Source organism: Streptopelia decaocto, assembly GCF_964273445.1.
Source record: "Streptopelia decaocto genome assembly, chromosome: 14".
Taxonomy (NCBI): Eukaryota; Metazoa; Chordata; class Aves; order Columbiformes; family Columbidae; genus Streptopelia; species Streptopelia decaocto.
Window position 1 is genome coordinate 7920113 of NC_138669.1, and position 18050 is coordinate 7938162.

An 18050-nucleotide genomic window follows, 5' to 3' on the forward strand; every position below is an offset into this window, starting at 1 on the left:
TCAGCTTCCACATCTGTTATTCTGCAGAGGCAAGAGCTGTTTGTGATTGAAGTGATTGATGGCACCACTGAGTTTCCCAGTAACAAGGTGATGGGAACCGCTCTGAAGAGCAGGTGTTACCTGCAGGCCAACGCTGCCGGGAATGCCTGGAGGGCCGGGAGGGCCAGGGTTACCCTGGGAGAGGAAAAAAGAGACAAAAATTAATTAGACAAGAGGTGAGACAGCATGAGCTGCCAACCCAAAGCCAATGACCTTCCCATCTTATTTCTCCTCCCCCCCAGATTTCTGCTTCAGAATTTGCTTCTGTGTTACAGGCAATTTCTTCTACATGCAGGAACACTTGAACAGTCAGGAATTTACCCGAGTGATTAATGCAGGACTTTCCTCTGAGCTGACATCCCCGCATGTCAAACAGCAGGTCTTAACTTATCAAACTGATCTTAACATGATTATTGGGAAGATGAATTTTCTTGAAGTATGGGCAGACGTTCATACATGCAGAGCAATGGCAGCCAGCGCACTTCAGTCATAGGAACTTCTCTTTGTTCAGCCAATTGCCAATTTTCCCCCATCTTCTTGAAAAAAATCATTTGTTACAGTGCTTTTAAAGAGAAAAATCCTCCTTCACCCCCTTTAGATCTAAGTTTACCTTCTCTCCTTCTTTTCCTATTTCGCCAGGTTCTCCTTTGTGACCAGTGTGTCCCTAGAAAGATGAACTCAAATTATTCACATTCCAGTACAGTCTTGTTTCAAAATATAAATTTTGTGAGATAGCTGTAAAACCTAAACCCACACAAAAAATGACTTACTGGGAAAATCATCTACACACGTGCTGTAGATACATGAATAGAGGTCACTTCTGGGGTTAGTTCACCATACACCGTTCCTGGGTTCGGGATCATTGTGTCAGAATTGATCTAGTTTTAGGAAATGCTCAGATTTGGTTTTCCAGGGTGACTCGCTGTGAGACTGGGCTACAGTCTCCAGACGCAACTCCCAGTTACTGGTCAGGGACCACAACTCAGTTCCCATCACTTCTGAAAATAGGGCCAAGACCCTTCTGAAAGCCCCATTCTACATCTTTAATCTCCCTTTTTGCTGAAGTCACCTTTAATGTCTGCATCATCAAGCTTGCAAAGAAATCCATGTCCCAATTAAATCTTTTACATAAACTCAGATTCAATTTGCTTCTTGGCTCCCTTCCTATTATTGTGGGAGAGACCCAGCCTAATTTCAGCCATGGCAGATATTATTCCTCACCACGCAAAAGGGCCTGCATCATTTGCATTGTAATTGGAGACTTTCACAGGCTTTTCCATTTCATAAGCTATGAATTTTGAATAGTTCTACGCTAAACATTATGTGTTTCAAATGATATTTATAACTCAGCTCAGAGACCAAACAGACCTGCAAAAGGTCAGTTCATAAGGAATTAAGAGCATTTCCCAGGAGATGTTCCACCAATCGCCAACTTCTGCTAAAAAAACTTGAGTAATTTATTACTTCAACTCACTGCTGGAATGTAACCTACTGCACAAAACTCATGTGAATCATAGAAGGGATAGAGAAGGGGATGTTTAACCACTGAGTGAGGTTTCCTGAGGGTTGCAACCTAACATTTATGTACGAGGATAAAACAACATAAACAGAAAGCTACCTGGTGCTACACTGGGTATAAAACGACAATTAAATCGTATTTAATCAAGTAAGTTATGTCTAGCTGCAGTAAGATGCGTACCCCTGTGTTTACAGGGTCTGTGAGCACAATTTAAGAACTGGTGACATTTTTGCAGCAGCCCTGAACCGCTGCTCTCTGCTTGCTCCTGTTCAGCCTCACAAGGTTTGCATGGTGTTTAATCTTCGTGATCGTCCCACGCAAAAGGTTAAATTCCATTTGTAGGAATGAATGGCCATAGTCAAAAATCAGTAAATTCTTCTGTTTAGCAAAGTTTGCAATCCTGCAAGCGAGGGAGCAGCAAAGCAACAGCAGTTACTTGAGGGATGCAAAGCCACTTGCTGAAGGGAAAGTGCTCACACACTTTGCAGGACTGAGTTTGGCTATTCTGCGAGTGGGGGAACAGCAAGCAAAGAGGGCAGGATCAGGCCCTTCATCCTCCCCTTGTCTCATATTTGGCTGCTTTACAGGTTTTCTGTTTCAACGCCATAAACCCAGGAAAATACATGGCTGGTTTGGAGAGGTGCGGAGCCTACAGGAGATGTTTACTGTATATAAACCAGTTTAATCCCAGGGGTTCACAGTGGTATTTGCTTTGGGAGACAGACTTTTGTATCTGCAGGTGGTATTTTCCTTACCTTGAAGCCTGGCATTCCCGGGGGACCTGGGGGACCCGGTGGGCACAGCGCTGGGCACTGCAGGGACAGAAACACTGGGGTTTATCAGGTACACACAGCACAGCCAGGGAAGACGGTTTCTAAACCATCTTCCCAGTCTAACCCCAGTAACCCAACAAACAACCCTAACAAAATAATGATTTATGAATGATCTGCTTCACTTGGAGCATTGGCTGGGAGAAATTCTGAAGGCTGAGAGTTGTCCACCGTGCAAAATGCCAAAGAATCAGAGGTCCCCAGTGAAGCAGGGTCAGTATCTTGTAAATCATTAAGAACATATTTAATCCTATGCATTAACTGACCCCTACTGATTTCCTTTAGACAACTCACCTATCTGAAACACAGACAAACATTAAGGTTTATTGGAAGGGGACCTATAAAACGTTAACCCAAATACCTATTAAGCTGGTATCTGCAGATGTCTAGGGCTGGAAGAGCCCCTGGTGGGAACTCTAGTTTGATTGGGAACAAATCAGAACTTGCACAGAAATTTAATGGAGGCTGAAAGTGTCATCCTCTAAAAATTTCATAATCAGGGAATGCAATTTTCTTCTGCAGCTTTTCCTTAATTTGTCTGTTTTTTTTTCTTTTAATAAAACTTCAGGCAAACCTCTCTAGCAGAAATGTAATTTTCTAGTATATTCCACAGGGTAACTTAAATTAAACTTGCAAAAATAGTATCATTTTCTATTAACTTCCACATGACTTGCCATAAGGCAGTCTAAATTGACTCTGAGCTTTTTTAGGGCACACCAATTAGAAAAGGAAAGATGCTGTCACAACAACAGCTGCGAAATCTGGAAATGTCACTTCCATCCTTCATGGACTTAACATTCCTTTTATTCCCTTGAAAGAAAGGAATCAGGAATCCTTTCTCAGAAGGAACTTTAAACAAAGCATATGCCCATAAGAACCTGGTGCCACCATCCATGGAGATAAATACTGCAACACTCGTGACCTTTTGTTTTGCAAAACAGGATTGGAAACAGATGCATGAAAAGCTGTTGTCATTTACCAAATGCTAAAGCTGTTTTGCAAATGAAAAATGTACGCAAAACCGGCATTTTGGAAACCCAACTAGAAAGTAAAGATCAAGGCAAAACCTCAGCACTTGCATTTCTATCCCCTTCAAAGAACATTTTGGTCTTGTAAATACACAAACACTTCTGCATTCCGCAACACAGCAGCTTAAACTTGTGTCTGCAGGTCTGAATGATGCATGTTAAATGCTCTGACCCAAGTATGCCAACGAAAAGTCACATCCAGGATTAAACAGAAAATATTTTCATACTACATAAAGCAAAACCTACCTGAAGGTCCCCACCGCCATCAGGAAGCGCACCTGGAAGTCCCTGTAATTCATGAAATGTGGTCTTTAAAATACATCAAGACAAACAGCAGGAGTAAATATGCACTTTACAGACCCAGCTCAGTTAGACCAGCATGAGGCAGATACCCAGCCCCGCACTGTAAAACGCAGCCCCTGAACCCAAAGTATCGTGAAGATCATCCTTCAAACAGATATGTCAGGGGTGTAATTATCTTCTGGAGATGCACAGAGGAGCTCAGGAATGATCCTTGAGCCTTAGGTGATGACAGCAGCAGTGTGAGAAGAGCAACTGTGCCTGACCCTCCTTTGGGCCAGGGAATTCCTTGGGAAAGACCTCCCTGTCCGTCCAGAGATGGCGAAGCAAACCCAAAACAGACACTTGCTGGTCCTGCAAGAACATTTCACAATCCAAGCAACCATATGAACCTCGAGACAACAGAAAACCCACCCTGTGAACTGTCTATGCCACAAAGTGTAGTTCCTCCACTCACATAGCACAGGCAATTAACAGGAGATAATAAACACTAGAAGTGCAGCCAGTGGAAAGTCACTGCTGTCCTTGGGGCACAGTGTTTATGGGCTGCTGAAATGTAGCCCAGAAAGGGAACACTCAAAGTAATAGTAGCAAATAAAATGTGTACATTCTGGCAGCAAGAAGAAAATTCTGAACTCCTCATGGGAATTTTCTCACATCTTTTTGCAAGTGTCAACTTACAGGAGGTCCAGGTGGTCCAGGAGGCCCTGGGAATCCTGGCAGACCAAAAGGCCCCTAAAAAGAGCGAAAAATAGTAAGAATTCACCTTCTTAATAATGTAAATGAAAATGAAAAGGGACAGGACAGGTGGCTACCAAATACCACTGCATAATTTTAAGTGTGGGGTAAGATATCTTTAATGGGACTAAACCACATCTTTGCCTTCTATGACTGCAAAGAGAAGAGCAGATTCATATCGAAGTACAGGGATTAGGACAGAACATATCCCTCCACCTACACCCCTGCTTCCACCAGCTCTGTCCCTCTCTGAGGGAGCTGTGGGCACCCAAAAATGATGGAATGCTTCTGCAGAATGGGCTTCCTCAGACCAGACCCATTCTGTGCAGCAGCTTGTTTTGAGGATGTTGGAAGTAGACTCCAGCTGGTAACTCATCTCTGTTCTCTTGACATTGGCCGCTCCTTTGTCCTTACTCATAGTTGGTAAAGGAAGATGTGGCTGCAAACAGCTGCACATGTTTGGCATTTCACTGGTTGACTGGGATGACCCTACACAACCTGATACAAGAAACAGCCTGTGTGCATTTGTAGACTTCATATTGTCTTGTGCATCAGGCATCCAGAATGGGGTAAGAGACCAGAAATGAACCTTGTTCTTCTGTGTTTGTGGCATGTTCAGTAAATGAGGATCAAACAGTGGGAGAAACTCACAGGAGGACCCCGAAATCCATTTCCACCTGGGAGCCCACTGGGTCCTGGAGGCCCCTGTTGAACAGAGAGAAGATGCTTTACACCCATGGTGACCTCGCAGAGCTGCCAAAGCCCAGGGGCAAACAAACCGCCTGGCTGTCCTTGGTTGTCTGACACCCCAAGAGCCCAGTCCTGCACCCAGACAGTCAGTTTACCATCACGCATCTTTCTTTTTGCTCCATCTTTCCATGGAGCACACTCTTGTCATCATGGCCTGCTAGAACCATAGCAATATTTTGGTTGGAAAAGACCTTTAAGATCATTGAGTCCAACCGTTAAAGAGTATCAAACAAAACTAATACAATAATGTAAATCTCTATTTTGAAAAAGAGCCTCATTACTTACTGGAGGTCCTGGTAGTCCTTTGCCCTGGAAACAACATTTAAAACAGGAAAAGATCACTTAGAAACTGAACATCCAGGAAAAGAGCAAACCTCAGAATGCTTAATATTTTTTTTCCTTTGAAGTTTCCTTAGCACTCCCCTGTCCCCAATTATTGTAATTTGCAATCAGAGCAGAGCTGGAGTCTCAGTGAATTATTTTGTTGCCTCTAATAATTTGTATTCCCTTCACATTGCTGTTACCTATGAGATATCTCTAAGTAAAGTCACATAAGGTGATGTGATAGCAGGACACAGACATTTATGAAGATAACATTCCAGTTAATTTACTTTTTTTTTTCCCTTTAATTTTTTATTAGACATTATCTATTATTTAATAATTTTGATAGCATTTGATATGCTAGTCTGGCTTGCTTTTAGCATCTTAGAGACTAAGAACAGGACCTGTGATACCAGCACAGGTCACACATACATACAATACAAACAGTATTTTCACTCATTCAGGCTTTGATCCCTTTTGTTTGGGATACAAGGCTTCCCATCTCTTGATGATGGTTTTGGCATATTACACCCCATCTTTACTTGTGCAGTTCCAGGAGTTACTTACAGCTGGTCCAGGTGGCCCGGCAGGTCCTAACGCACCCTACGGGGATAAACCAGAGTGACAATTAACAGAGATAAAACAGAAACTCCTGTATGGGTTGAAACCAATGTCTGGTGTCATTGACATCAATGTTGGTTTGAAAACTCCAGCGGTGTCTTAAAGTAACAGCTGGAGATGGTCAGCTGAATTCACAAATATTAGGATAGAAATTGATGGATAATGACTGTCATTCCTGGTTAATTACTTGACTGAAGAACAATTTAGGGCAGGAGGGATGAATGTTCGGAACTGGCCACAGCAACTTTCTTCACCATTTGCTGGGCGACTAAAACATGAGCTGTGCCTAAAAGACGAAAGGGACACATCTGCAAGTCACAGCTGCCTCAGATTAGTCTTCACAAATATCTAAAGGTTCATAAACTGAATTTCATCCATTTGAAATATTCTGATTCATAATACTTTCATGATGTAGATCCAATGACTAAATTGTGTGAAACTGTTTAAGATTTGGGCTTGTTCTAGTTAGTTAATTTTATTATTTCATACGTTTTCCTTTCAAGGAAAGACAAAGATTTAGCAGTAATTCTGAAACAGAACGTAAATGGAAATATAAAAATAAACAACAACAACAAAAATTGTGCCACAGACAGCTCTTTGCTTGCATTTGTATTGTTCTTGGCTGATGTTTCTCTCTGATAAAGGCAGAACTTAAAATAGTGAGAGAGAAGGTGACAGACTTCAACCCAGAACAAACCACGTTGTTATTTATAGACTGCGTTAAACTAGCGCCAGCAAAATTCTCATCTCCTTGCACAGGGGACGAAGAACGACTACAGCACGAGGCTTCCTCAGCCTCTTGCCAGCCAGATTGCCCAGACCTGTTTTCCACGTGTTCTCAAAATCCTGCACAGAAACATCTCAAGAACAATGTCCTGAGCTGGGATTAAATGGTATCCACTCCTAGGATCAGGAGAACAAGGCAGATGGGCAGAGCTGGAAAATATCCCAAAACACTGCTGCTTATTGGGATCCCATGGACAACTCCAGCCCTTTCCTACTGTTCTGCGTACCAAATCAGATTAGAAATATTTTCCCTTTTTAAGCTGAAAGATACCGAGGACCCGCGGCCTCATTAAGAGCAGGCTTGTGAGAAAAGGACTGTAATCCAATAAAAATCAACTCAGTTGCAGATGTCAGCTCATTCATTTCTCTTGCTGCGGGTTACTCTGCATTTCCTCCAGTCACTTTTATCTTTAGGCTGAAGTTCTTACAACTACTGATGGCTGTAAGGGACAAGCTGGGATCTCCTATAATGAAACCCTTGAATTTCCAGCACCTGCTGACTTAGCCCCATCCTGCCCCACTGCTCCCTGTTGTGTACCCACTTTCTGCTTTGGCCAACATGCCGAAAGCTCGGCACAGCACACCAAGTGCCAAGTATTGGCACTTTACCCTCCTTAATTTTGATATCTTTGAGGGTGTAAGGTGGAGCATGAAGCAGGGAATGTTCCTGGTACAGTAAAAGATCGTTGAGTCCCTGAGCAAGCTGATGCGGCTCCATTATGTTCAAAGGAAAGACTCTGATTTACACCTCAATTTTAATCACATTGTCTGACTCATTCTCCTGGTAACAATGTTCTTTCTCTTTTGATTAGAAAACAATCTCACCATAATTTTTCACTTTAAAGTAATGTACTTTATGAATACACAACCAGGGAGCACAGGAAATGCTTGATTAACATGACATTCATGAATAAATACTAATAATTCTGTTTTCCTCATTGCTTACAGTGTAAAGCACCAAACTTCAAAATGGCCTTTAAAAGCTTTCCAATGAAGGATTCCAGTATCTAGCACTGAGGTCCCACCTCATCCCTGGCTAAAAATAAAGGATTTTTTTCATTGGAAAAACAAGTAGGCTTGATCTAATCAGTCTGTAAGCAGAATCATGAGAAAAGCTAATGTATGCTGGTGGCAACAGGAGTATTTAAGATAAAAACCACTTTGGTATGCTGCCTTCACAGTACCTGTCCCTGGCCAGACATAAATCACTGCTGGACTGATGCCGTGTGGGATACAGAGGAATGGAAATGTTTAGCACTAACATACTACTAAAAACCAGGTTCCATGAACCCACTTCCATATGCTAAACACCTTCATTCTCAGACACTCCAGCTCAGACAAAACATGGTTATTCAGAAGAAGTCACAGTGTTAAACATGAATTCAATCCCACACCTGCATATTTCAGTGATTCCTGGGAGACTGAAATATGTTCTTCAAATCAGGGAGAAGAAAGAATGCTGGGATAATAATGTTGTCCTTTTAGAGTGCTAAAGCTTTTAGAGGTTTATTTCCTTTTTTCCAGGCTTTTATTAGACCAATTAAAACAATTTTCCAGATGGACCACTGACCTTGAAAAGCTCCCGTAAGTGACAACAGGTCCTAAGTTTGCCCCATGCTGACAGATTGAGTTACAAGACAAGGGAAAGCACGTCAAATCAGAACACGTAGTGATGGTAACTGAGTTTGTGTGTTTCTGCTAAACAGCTGAAAAGGAAATTCTTGTGCCCAGAAATTATCTGCTCAATTGCCCTGCAAACTAGGAGCTTGTGCGCTAAAGCGGGCATGGGCAAATTCTACTGCCAAACACAAAACAGGGGCACAAAACTGTTCCCAGTCTCACGCCCTGCCAAATGAAAACCCATCTGGGGCTTCATTTCAAGGGTCCAAGTATTCTGCAAGTGTTTATGAATAAATAAACCATCATAATCAACACTCGAATGTCACCAATTTACAAAGGAATGAGAAATCATCAATACAATCACTGACAATGTTCATTTAAAGGGATTTAAGATCCAATGTGGTACTCACACGGTCTCCTGGAGGCCCATTTGGGCCAGGTGGGCCATCGGTTCCTGTTAAACCCTGGGAAAAAATTTAAAAAAAGTGTGAAAACAGAGAAATACAGTAATAAGAGCTATAGGAGGTCCCTGTCACTGTCACCAACACAAATCACCTGCATGCCAAGCTCTCAGGAAAGCCTAACTACTTTCTTTCTGTAATGCATCACAAAGGAGCAGAAGCAAATTATTCATACTGTTCCCTGTGCATTGTAAGCATGGATTAATGCCCCCAAGTAGTCTTGTTACTGGTGTTTATTGAGTTGCAGTGTAGCTGTAGAAACTACCTGAATGCAGAAGAAAACGTGCTGGTTAAAACCTTACCCAGACTCAGATACCAGTGCATTAAGTGGGGAAAACTTGACCAGAGCTCAGCCAGTAAATGCAACTGGATTTCTGAACCGAGGCTCAATGGGTTTGCTCTAGAAATGTCAAACGATGCTTGTGTTTCTGCAGCCTTGACCAGTGCAACTCTGAAGAACTGCAATGTTTCATTGCCAGCGTGCCATCCCATGCATCTCAAAACTGTCCTCATATTCCTTAATTCAATCAAGAGATGCTTTCGACTCTTAAAATTTCTCCTAATATGCAAGACAGAGCCAGGACCCACTTTGCTTCTCCAGCAGACACAGAGCAAGTTGATGACACACTTCAGGAAAACACCCGTCCCTATGTGAAATATTGAAAAGATCTAAGACGAGATGACAAAATACTCACATCCACTCCAGGAAGGCCAGGCAATCCAGCTTCACCAGCTGCTCCAGGCTTCCCTGGTGCACCTTTTGGCCCCTAAATCAGATAAACATGCAATTCTTTTAACATAACAAGAGAAGCGTGGCACGTGTTGATACAGGCTACAAGATTGAAGTCCATTTGTTGGTGCGTTAATCTTACACCATGCAACATGGAAGAATTCCTACAGAGAGATGAAGCTTGCCATGAATCCATATCCAAATCTTAAATTCATTTCAGTGCTTTGGCTCAGTTCCACATAGAGTTACCCATAAGCTGTTCCTAGTGAAGGGGTAGAGAGGGGTAGAAAGTGGCAGAAAGGGGTGGGGTAAATGGGCCCAAACCAAATTGCTGTGCCACCTGGTACAATTTTGAGCAGTTGGCAGACTGAGGAGCTGACGCAGACTCAGACCAATGCCAAAAATAACCACACATATGTGGCTTGGTGCCAATTTTGTCACACTGCTGATGGGTGAGCTTTATTTCATGCTTATCCTCTGCTAGCAATGAAGCAGGAGACCAGTGCTGAGCATCTCCGCTCCTGTGTACCCCCTGTGGAAATCCTGCTGCAGATCAAGAGGGAAGTCTTAGCTTTGCACTGTATCCCTCTCAAAATGATGAGCAAGTCAATGTCAACCAGAAAATACTTACTGGTGGGCCTGGCAAACCAGGAGGGCCTGGCTCTCCCTAAATGAAAGAGAAAAAACATCCATGTTATTGCTGAACCTCCTTCTGTTGACTTTTTGCAACAACGATGTTCCCAGCTGTCACAGTGCTCAAGTGTCCCTTGGTGCCCACTCCAAGATCTACCACGCTCGGTCTTATGAAGCTGATGCTCTAGGTCCTGCTAACCCCCAAACGGGATAGCCCTTTCCACACCTACAAAGCAGATTTGGTGAAAACCCACATCCTCAGCCTCCCAGAGACAACCAGCCCTTCTGAACAGTGCCCAGCACCTCCAACTTTTTCCAGATATACTTAGAAATTATTTGCGCTTGGGCTTGTCTGCAAGTGGGGCAGAGAGGAAGCTGGGTGGCTATCAAGGCTTTCAAACATCTTCCTGATGAAGCAGAGGATGAAACAATAATCTCCAGGTATCCAGGACACAGTGGGAAACTGTGGTACTACCAGGCGCTGACGACTATCAGAAAGTGAAGAATGAACAAACTGTCAACAGTGATTCTCTTCATACGACTAAACTTTGACAGGAAAAAGCAAATGAACAAAGCCCCCAACTGATTTCCACCTAATCCAATTGCACAATCTGGATTAAGCCCGATTTTTATAAAATATTTCAAAAGCTCTCATTTTTTCCGTCCTAATGGAAAGCACCTTCTAAGAACAGCATTAAAGGTGTTTGGGAGATGATATTTTAAAAGTCTTTGAATCATTCCTTCTACCTCAGCCAGCTGTAACATCATTCAGGAGCTCACATGGACCCCAGACAACAAGATAAATGTGTTTTATTGTTAGACCCTGAAAAAGGAAATAATTTGTGAATAGCAAGAGCCTGGTTTCTCATCTCATCCTGCAGAAAATCATTTTGTGTGATCCAGATGTCTGGATGGTACCTTCCCCTTCTGGCTTTAGGACAAGTGCACTAAATATTGTGAGAGACTCGGATATTGCGGGTGAGCAAAGGGGAAGAGGCATGTTGATACCCTGGAAGAAGAAAACCTATAAGGAAAACAGGTGGTTATTAAGAGTAAGGCTAGAAATAACACCATTCCGACCACAGGTCTGATAATTAGGAGTTATAAGGCAGTAAGCAATTTATAGCACATTTCTATATTTACTGTGTCGACAACTGTGAAGCCTTGGGCAAATCTCTCCAGCCTTGATTTGCTCAGGTGAGGATTATCTACTGCACTGGTGACCAAGCAATGCACAGACCAGAGACTCATGGAACAGAGGCGTCTTTATGCTCTGCCTTGCTAAAGCAACTCTTTTGCCTACAGATTTTCCATAAATAGTTATCATTATCATAGGTGGGGAAGGTCCCCCTGCCAAGGAAATGAAAGGAGCAGTTCTTTTGCAATGAAGGGTTTGAAAAGGCACCTAGAAATGGCAGTAGAGCTGGTTTGCTCCCTCCCTCCGTCATTCAAGATCACCAGACCCTTGCATTTTTTCTTGCCTGTGCAATGGCAAACCATACAGCAAAGCCACAGCGAACCACGCAGCAAAGCCACGGTATCAGCAAAAGGCCGTTTGGGACCATCTTAAACCCTGATCCTGCCACTGTGGGCCCCTGCGGGACTCTGCGGGAGCACCAGAACTTCAGCCAGCTGAATCAAAAGCCTAATCAGTGTTTATACCCCTGACGCCAGATCACTGGGAATTAGAGGTAAAGGCTGTCAGCAAAAGGAAACGCTCTCCTGGTGCCTCATGAGAGGGACGTTCACTCTTAGCAAGTCAAGCCAGGAGATGGAGAGTTGGGGAAAAAGGAAAAAAAAAAGCTTGATCTGTGAAAAGTGACAATTGCTTATTAGCAATTTGGAGAATTACATCCCCAGAAATAATTCACAGGGACTTGTTGCTAATTCTTTCGATCATAACATGCTGTTTCTATTCTTGGGAGGGAGAGATTTTGCTTGTTACGGAGATGAAACGTGAAGCATGTTAAAGGCTATAATTATATAAGATTTCAGAGGGACTTAATGCTGCAGTTCCCACTGAAAGGCAGGAATGAAAGCAGCAGCTTCTAGAAATTGTGCTTATGGGGTTCATCCAAGGCTTGTTCGGAGATATCTTGAATAATTCAGCTGTATGTTATGCACCACTCAGTGCCGGCAGCAAGGCCTTGGCGGCACACATCCAGCTCAAAGACTGTCCAGAGACTCTTCCCATATAGCCTTTATCCAAAGCCATCTGTGAAGGTGACCCAGCCTGCGTGGCTTCCAGAGTTCAGGAAACTTGCACAGATACAGCCCAGAAAAGTTCTGATTGTGCTTTAAATAAAAAAAAAAGTCTCATCATTGAAGAAAATAAATAATGGTTTCATTCTTTGCAGTGGGAGAATTGCCACTGCCACTCAGGCTCCACATGATTGTCTCCATGGAGTGCTACGAAAATGCAGAGCAGTGCTGGATTTTATATGCCATAATATTTTTTGTGCTGCTTCTCCTGCACAGTTCCTTAAAGGATTCAGTGTCCTGTAGAATATTAACCATCCTGGAGCCTGTCCCAGAACCACCAAACCATCTGCCATGAACAGGGTACCTGACAACCTATATCCATAGGGGGATGTAGATCAAATCTGTTCAAATGACTGTTCCTGTGTAGCCAAAACTCCAGGCTCAAGCTGAGACTGCGAGACTTAGCACCTTAAATACTTTACTCAGCTGTTTGATTTATTAGAACTAAGTTGCTCCTATTAATTAGATGTTATTTGGTCGTGTCCCACGGGAAGCCTTCTGAAGCTTTGAGCAGCAGATAACAGGGTGCAGGTTCACGTGACCAGCATCTCCCCAGGCTCCTGTTTCCAAGAGCCACCAGAAGCGATGCTGGTGCTGTTCCAGAATTAAGGTGTAAAACATCCTGTAGAAAGCAGGAACTGAACGACACAATTACAGGGATTTGTTTCTTTCTGACTGCCTAAGTCACTGCTTGTTATGACTTGAAGTTTGAAGGGTTTCATCCCTCCCAAATTCTTCTTTTTCACTCCGTACAAACGTACTGCTGCAGAGACTCCACCAGCAAACTGCTGTGAACGTATGTTCTTCACCCTCTTCCAAGGTGTCCCCTTAAGATTTTTATCATGAAAAATAGCAGAGAGAAACTGCTGAAACCAGCTCTGAACTTTTCACACTGCAAAACCAGAGAGAGATTTTCAGTTAAACAGTCTCCATCAGTCAAGAGGACGCGTTAGAGGGACAAATCAATGAGGTTCTCTCTTCAGCTCCCACAGTCACTGGGAAAGCTCAGCACTGCAGACAAAAAAGCTCCTTGTTCACCATATACCAGGGAACTCATATATCTTTTTTTAACCTTCTCATCCCAAAGAAAATGACCTTCATGGAATGAATAGGTTTTTTCAAGGTTGCTTAAAGGTGCAATTCCAATAAACTTACTTCAGACAAGCCTAAAAAAAAACCCCTGCCCTATTCCATAAGCAGCTTAGAGAGACAAGCGCTACTCAAACTGAATGTCCAAGCAGGAATCCGGCCTTCTGCATTTGATGTGGTCTTGCTGAAGGTCCATCTGATGCTCTTTTTATCCACTGCCAACTACAGGACACAATTCAGTCCTTATCCAACAGATGCACAGAAGCAAAATTGTACATTTTTATGGAAACATAAATCCCATAAATCCTGTGGTATAGTCTTATACCTCTACAGGAGGCGTACGTATAAAGAGCTGCCTACTGAAATAAAGGGTGCCCACTTCATTTGCCTTTTGTGCCACTAAAGGCAACTCATATCTGGCAACACACAAGCCACATTCTGACCTCTCACATACCAATTTAAGTTAGGGAAAGCCATACTGACAACGTTGAAATAAAACCAACGTAAAAGCAGTGTCCAGTGCTGTATATTTGAGTTTCTTGGGGCCTCTCTAGAAATGTGGATACCCTGAATTACAGAATCCAATGACTCCAGCATGCATCACACTCATACACTCAACATTACAGATTATGTTCTTCTTCCTCCATAGACATCAAAAGAGAAACATGCGGCTTTACAAGCAGGGTCACGAATCCCTGTCACACACCAGCTTTATCCTGAACGCTCTCTCGAGACAGGGTATTAATGCTGCGAAGAACCTGAAGCCACTCAGCACCTCCGCTCACTGCTCTGACTCTTGCAGAGTCTCCTGCGGGTGGGCTGGTTCTCCAGGTCCATCTCTGAAGGACATCGGCCAAGGGCTGGGGCCCTGGAGAAGCAGAGCAGCTCCTCTGCTCGGCCAGCTCTGCCCCCGCTCCACCCTCGCCCTCCCTCAGCCATCCCCACTCACATCTATGCCGTCCTTGCCCGATGGTCCAGGCGGTCCTCGTGGTCCAGGAGGTCCTTGTGGTCCTATTCTCTGAAAGCGTTGGGGGAAAGAGAGAGAGAAGAGTTTATTTTTTCATCCAAAGAAACATATGGGCTAAATCAGAAAACAAGGGCCAAGTTCTACTGTATAACCCTAAATCTGTACTAAGCTTCCATCCCTCACCCATCCTGGGTGGACTCAGAGGAGCTCAGGATCAGCACAAGGCTCTTTGGAAAACCCTCTTGAACGAGCACATCCTCAGGGCTCCCAGCTGAACTGGTGGCTCATGCTGGGAATCGGAGCTGGTCACTGGGCAGCAAGTGGGTCTAATTGTATAGGGAACACTTCTCACTGCCTATAGGCATGTTTCATTTTGGGCAGAGAAAGGAACGCAAAGCCCATGGGAAATAGATGCTAAGTGCATTAAAATAAATTTATAGTCCAAATATAAAAGGGTGATGGACGAGTCAGTTGGACACTGCTGAAGACAGAAGAAGAAAGGGAAAATTTCCTCTCTGAGCAGGATGTCATTTTAAAGCCTAGGATTTTGGAGGTCTAAGGTGGGGGAAGGAAAGAAAGGTCCAATAAATGACTTCTGTATGGAGAGGGCTCCAGAGAGCAATTTACTGTAGCTTCAGCAAACAAAGATTTCATTGTAGAAGCAGGTCTGCTCACAGACTGCAAAAATTCCTCACTAACACAATGAAAAACCTCACTGAGGAGCTGCTTCCCCAGGAAATAATATTATGACCGTACAGGGAAGATTAATGTAACTTCATGTCTGAAAGTGAGCAAGGCTCAAATATGCCATTTCATAAACATAAAATTAAAAAATTGATTGAGGGAAGGAATAAAAAATTCTGATTCAGAGGAAGACCCAGATCAGTCTCATAAGCAACCTATTACTTCACTGAAAAATAAAACTGTTTCTCTTATACCAACAGGTCTCCCCTTTCCCAAGGCTTTATCTCTGGTAACTGCAGCCCTGGATGGGAAGTCAATACTTCTACGGAAAGTTTAAAGCAGCAGTTTCTACACACGAGGATACACTCTACAAGCCTCCCTGTGCAGTTACAAACCCTTAAGTGTTTGCTGGATGCTCTCCGTATAACAGCACAAGCAACGCACACATTTTTTAGCAAAGTTTAGACTCTAATAACATGCCTATTACCACATTTCATCCTGCAGGTATAACATATACAGTCGCCGTGTCTTTTTCACTTACATCCTTTTTTCTTGAGTGTAAGACATAAATGAGGCTTCTTACCTGAGCTGATGCCGTGGCCAGGAGCTGGCACAGGAAGAGAAGCCCAAGAGCGGAGAATCCAGCCATGGTGCCCAGGCTCTGCCTCTCGTTCCTCCTGGGCAGCTGAACCGTTTCTGCTCCGGGGTCCAGCAGATCCCTCCTCCTCAGTCTCAGCTTACAGAGTCCTGGTCTCCAGATAAACCTGCAGCTCCAGCCGGAGGGGCAGAGCCCAGGAGCACAGGCTGAAGGGGCTGAGCTGGGAGGAGGTTTGGGAAGGAGGTGGGAGCAGGGGGAGGTTTGGGAAGGGGGTGGGAGCAGCAGCCCCTTAGGCTGAGGCTCATGTTTAAGCCCCGCTGGGCAGTCCCAGCCTTGAGCAAACACGGCCAGGGCCCAAGACTGGGCTGGACTTGCAGACATGCCGCAGCTGCAGCTGGAGATATAAAGATGTTCCTTAGGTCTCACCCAGGGCATTTCTCAAAGCCCATCACCATCTTGGTGCTGGACAGATAAAAAGCAACACAGAGCGAGAGTTATTCAGTGCCTGAGGCTACCTAACTGAAACTAGAGAAATTAATATACCTGTAATGAGTGCAAGGCACACAACAGAGAAATGCACTTACTGCTTTGCACGATGGTTTATTAGCTCTGGAGGTGTATTCACATCTGTAATTTATTTTTCAGGAAGACCTAAAGAAATGCCAACTGATTTCTTGAGAAAGTGATGAATGCTGACCAGAGAACAGATGATCGCAGACAGATGCAAGGAAGAAAAAAGGAGAAACATTCTCAGAGCCACTAAAAGAATATGGAAGAACTGTCTTTGAAATATCGGCAAGGAAGGAACAGGAGGACAGCTCCCAGCTAGGTGATTCCGAACAGCGATATATTAACAAAGAGGCAGCTCCTGCAAATTGCTTCATGCTTCCCTTTATGGATTAAAGATAATTTCCTCCAAAGCAGGGCTTGATGAGGAACAGTGGAGAGGTTCATCAGAACTGAAATGACAGAGCTCATCTGGTTAGCAAGAGGAGAGCAGAAGTAGAAAAGGCAAAGCTTAAAAAACAAACAAAAAAAACACCACAAAATGCCAGGTTTCAGTCTGGCATCCTTACAGTGGGAGGTTCATCTGAGCACACAGTGTGTGGCTGCCCAGGTCCCCAGCAGCCAACATTCCACCAACCCTGACAGGGATAAAGGGCTCAAAGATCCACTAAGTCCCTACAAGACTTTGTGGAACAGGCAGCTGGGGACAGAAAGGGAGTGTGTGTCTGTATGCATTTAGATGGCTTCAAAGTAAACTAAATGTTTTATTAGACACCACAAAAACCACAGTGGGGGAGCAGCAGTCGCATGAACTGCTTTGCACAGCGCTTGTACCTCCTCCCTCACACCGATGCCAACGGGTGGCAAGAGAGACGGCAAAGCAGATCCAAATAGAGGCGGCAGAGCAGATCCAAATTCCTCAACCACACATTTCCCATGGCAATGCAGGACTTGGAGAGCTGCTGCGAGCAGAATCTGCTTGTGACCAGTGATGGAAGAACCCTGGGAGCATTCGTCTTCAAGCCCATCCACAGAAGAAGACGACAGGTCCTCCTGGTCCTCCTCTCCTTCCACATCCTCAGGCAGAGGGAGCACAGCTGAAGAGACTTAGAGAAATTACCACAAATACACCTCTGTGCTTGTGTCCTGAAGGAAAATGCCCTCTAGACTCAAGCCCCCATAGACAGGTTGGGCATCTGCGCTCCTGCCAGCAAACCTTGAGAGCTGCTCCTTGTCCTTGTTTGCTCTGCAGAGCATCACAACACACTTGATGGGCGGTGGCATGGAACCAAGACAGGGCATCTTGAATCATTTCAAAGGCCATCATTAAACAAGAAGCACATGGGGAGGTGTCTTCTCCCCACAAACATTCAGTGGCCACATTTTACAGCGGTGGAAGAAGACTTGGTCACCATCTCCATGTGGAACAAGCAGCAGGTCTGGCTCATGGTAAGCCCAGCAGAGCTCAGCTTGGGAAGGCTGGGAAGCCCCATGGACCCACTCCTTGGAGGTGCCCAAGCAACAGCAGATGGCTGCAGGGGGGTGGTGGTGATGGAGCAGATACATG

The 18050-nt window shown here is 44.1% G+C and overlaps 1 protein-coding gene across 1 annotated transcript in view; it reads right to left on the minus strand.

The window, feature by feature from the left end:
• COL9A3 (collagen type IX alpha 3 chain) overlaps positions 1 to 17976 on the minus strand; it is a 36432-nt gene extending 18456 nt beyond the window's left edge. Inside the window, exons 1-14 of the mRNA XM_082065701.1 lie at positions 16561 to 17976; positions 15962 to 16438; positions 14677 to 14745; positions 10375 to 10410; positions 9709 to 9780; positions 8963 to 9016; positions 6093 to 6128; positions 5490 to 5513; positions 5106 to 5159; positions 4398 to 4451; positions 3663 to 3704; positions 2314 to 2370; positions 650 to 703; positions 121 to 174 (exon numbers count right to left, since the gene is read on the minus strand). Of these exons, the coding sequence (XP_081921827.1) occupies positions 121 to 174; positions 650 to 703; positions 2314 to 2370; positions 3663 to 3704; positions 4398 to 4451; positions 5106 to 5159; positions 5490 to 5513; positions 6093 to 6128; positions 8963 to 9016; positions 9709 to 9780; positions 10375 to 10410; positions 14677 to 14745; positions 15962 to 16411 (1056 nt within the window). The 5' untranslated portion in view covers positions 16412 to 16438; positions 16561 to 17976. The remainder of the gene's footprint in view (positions 1 to 120; positions 175 to 649; positions 704 to 2313; positions 2371 to 3662; positions 3705 to 4397; positions 4452 to 5105; positions 5160 to 5489; positions 5514 to 6092; positions 6129 to 8962; positions 9017 to 9708; positions 9781 to 10374; positions 10411 to 14676; positions 14746 to 15961; positions 16439 to 16560) is intronic.
• Positions 17977 to 18050: the final 74 nt, after the last annotated feature.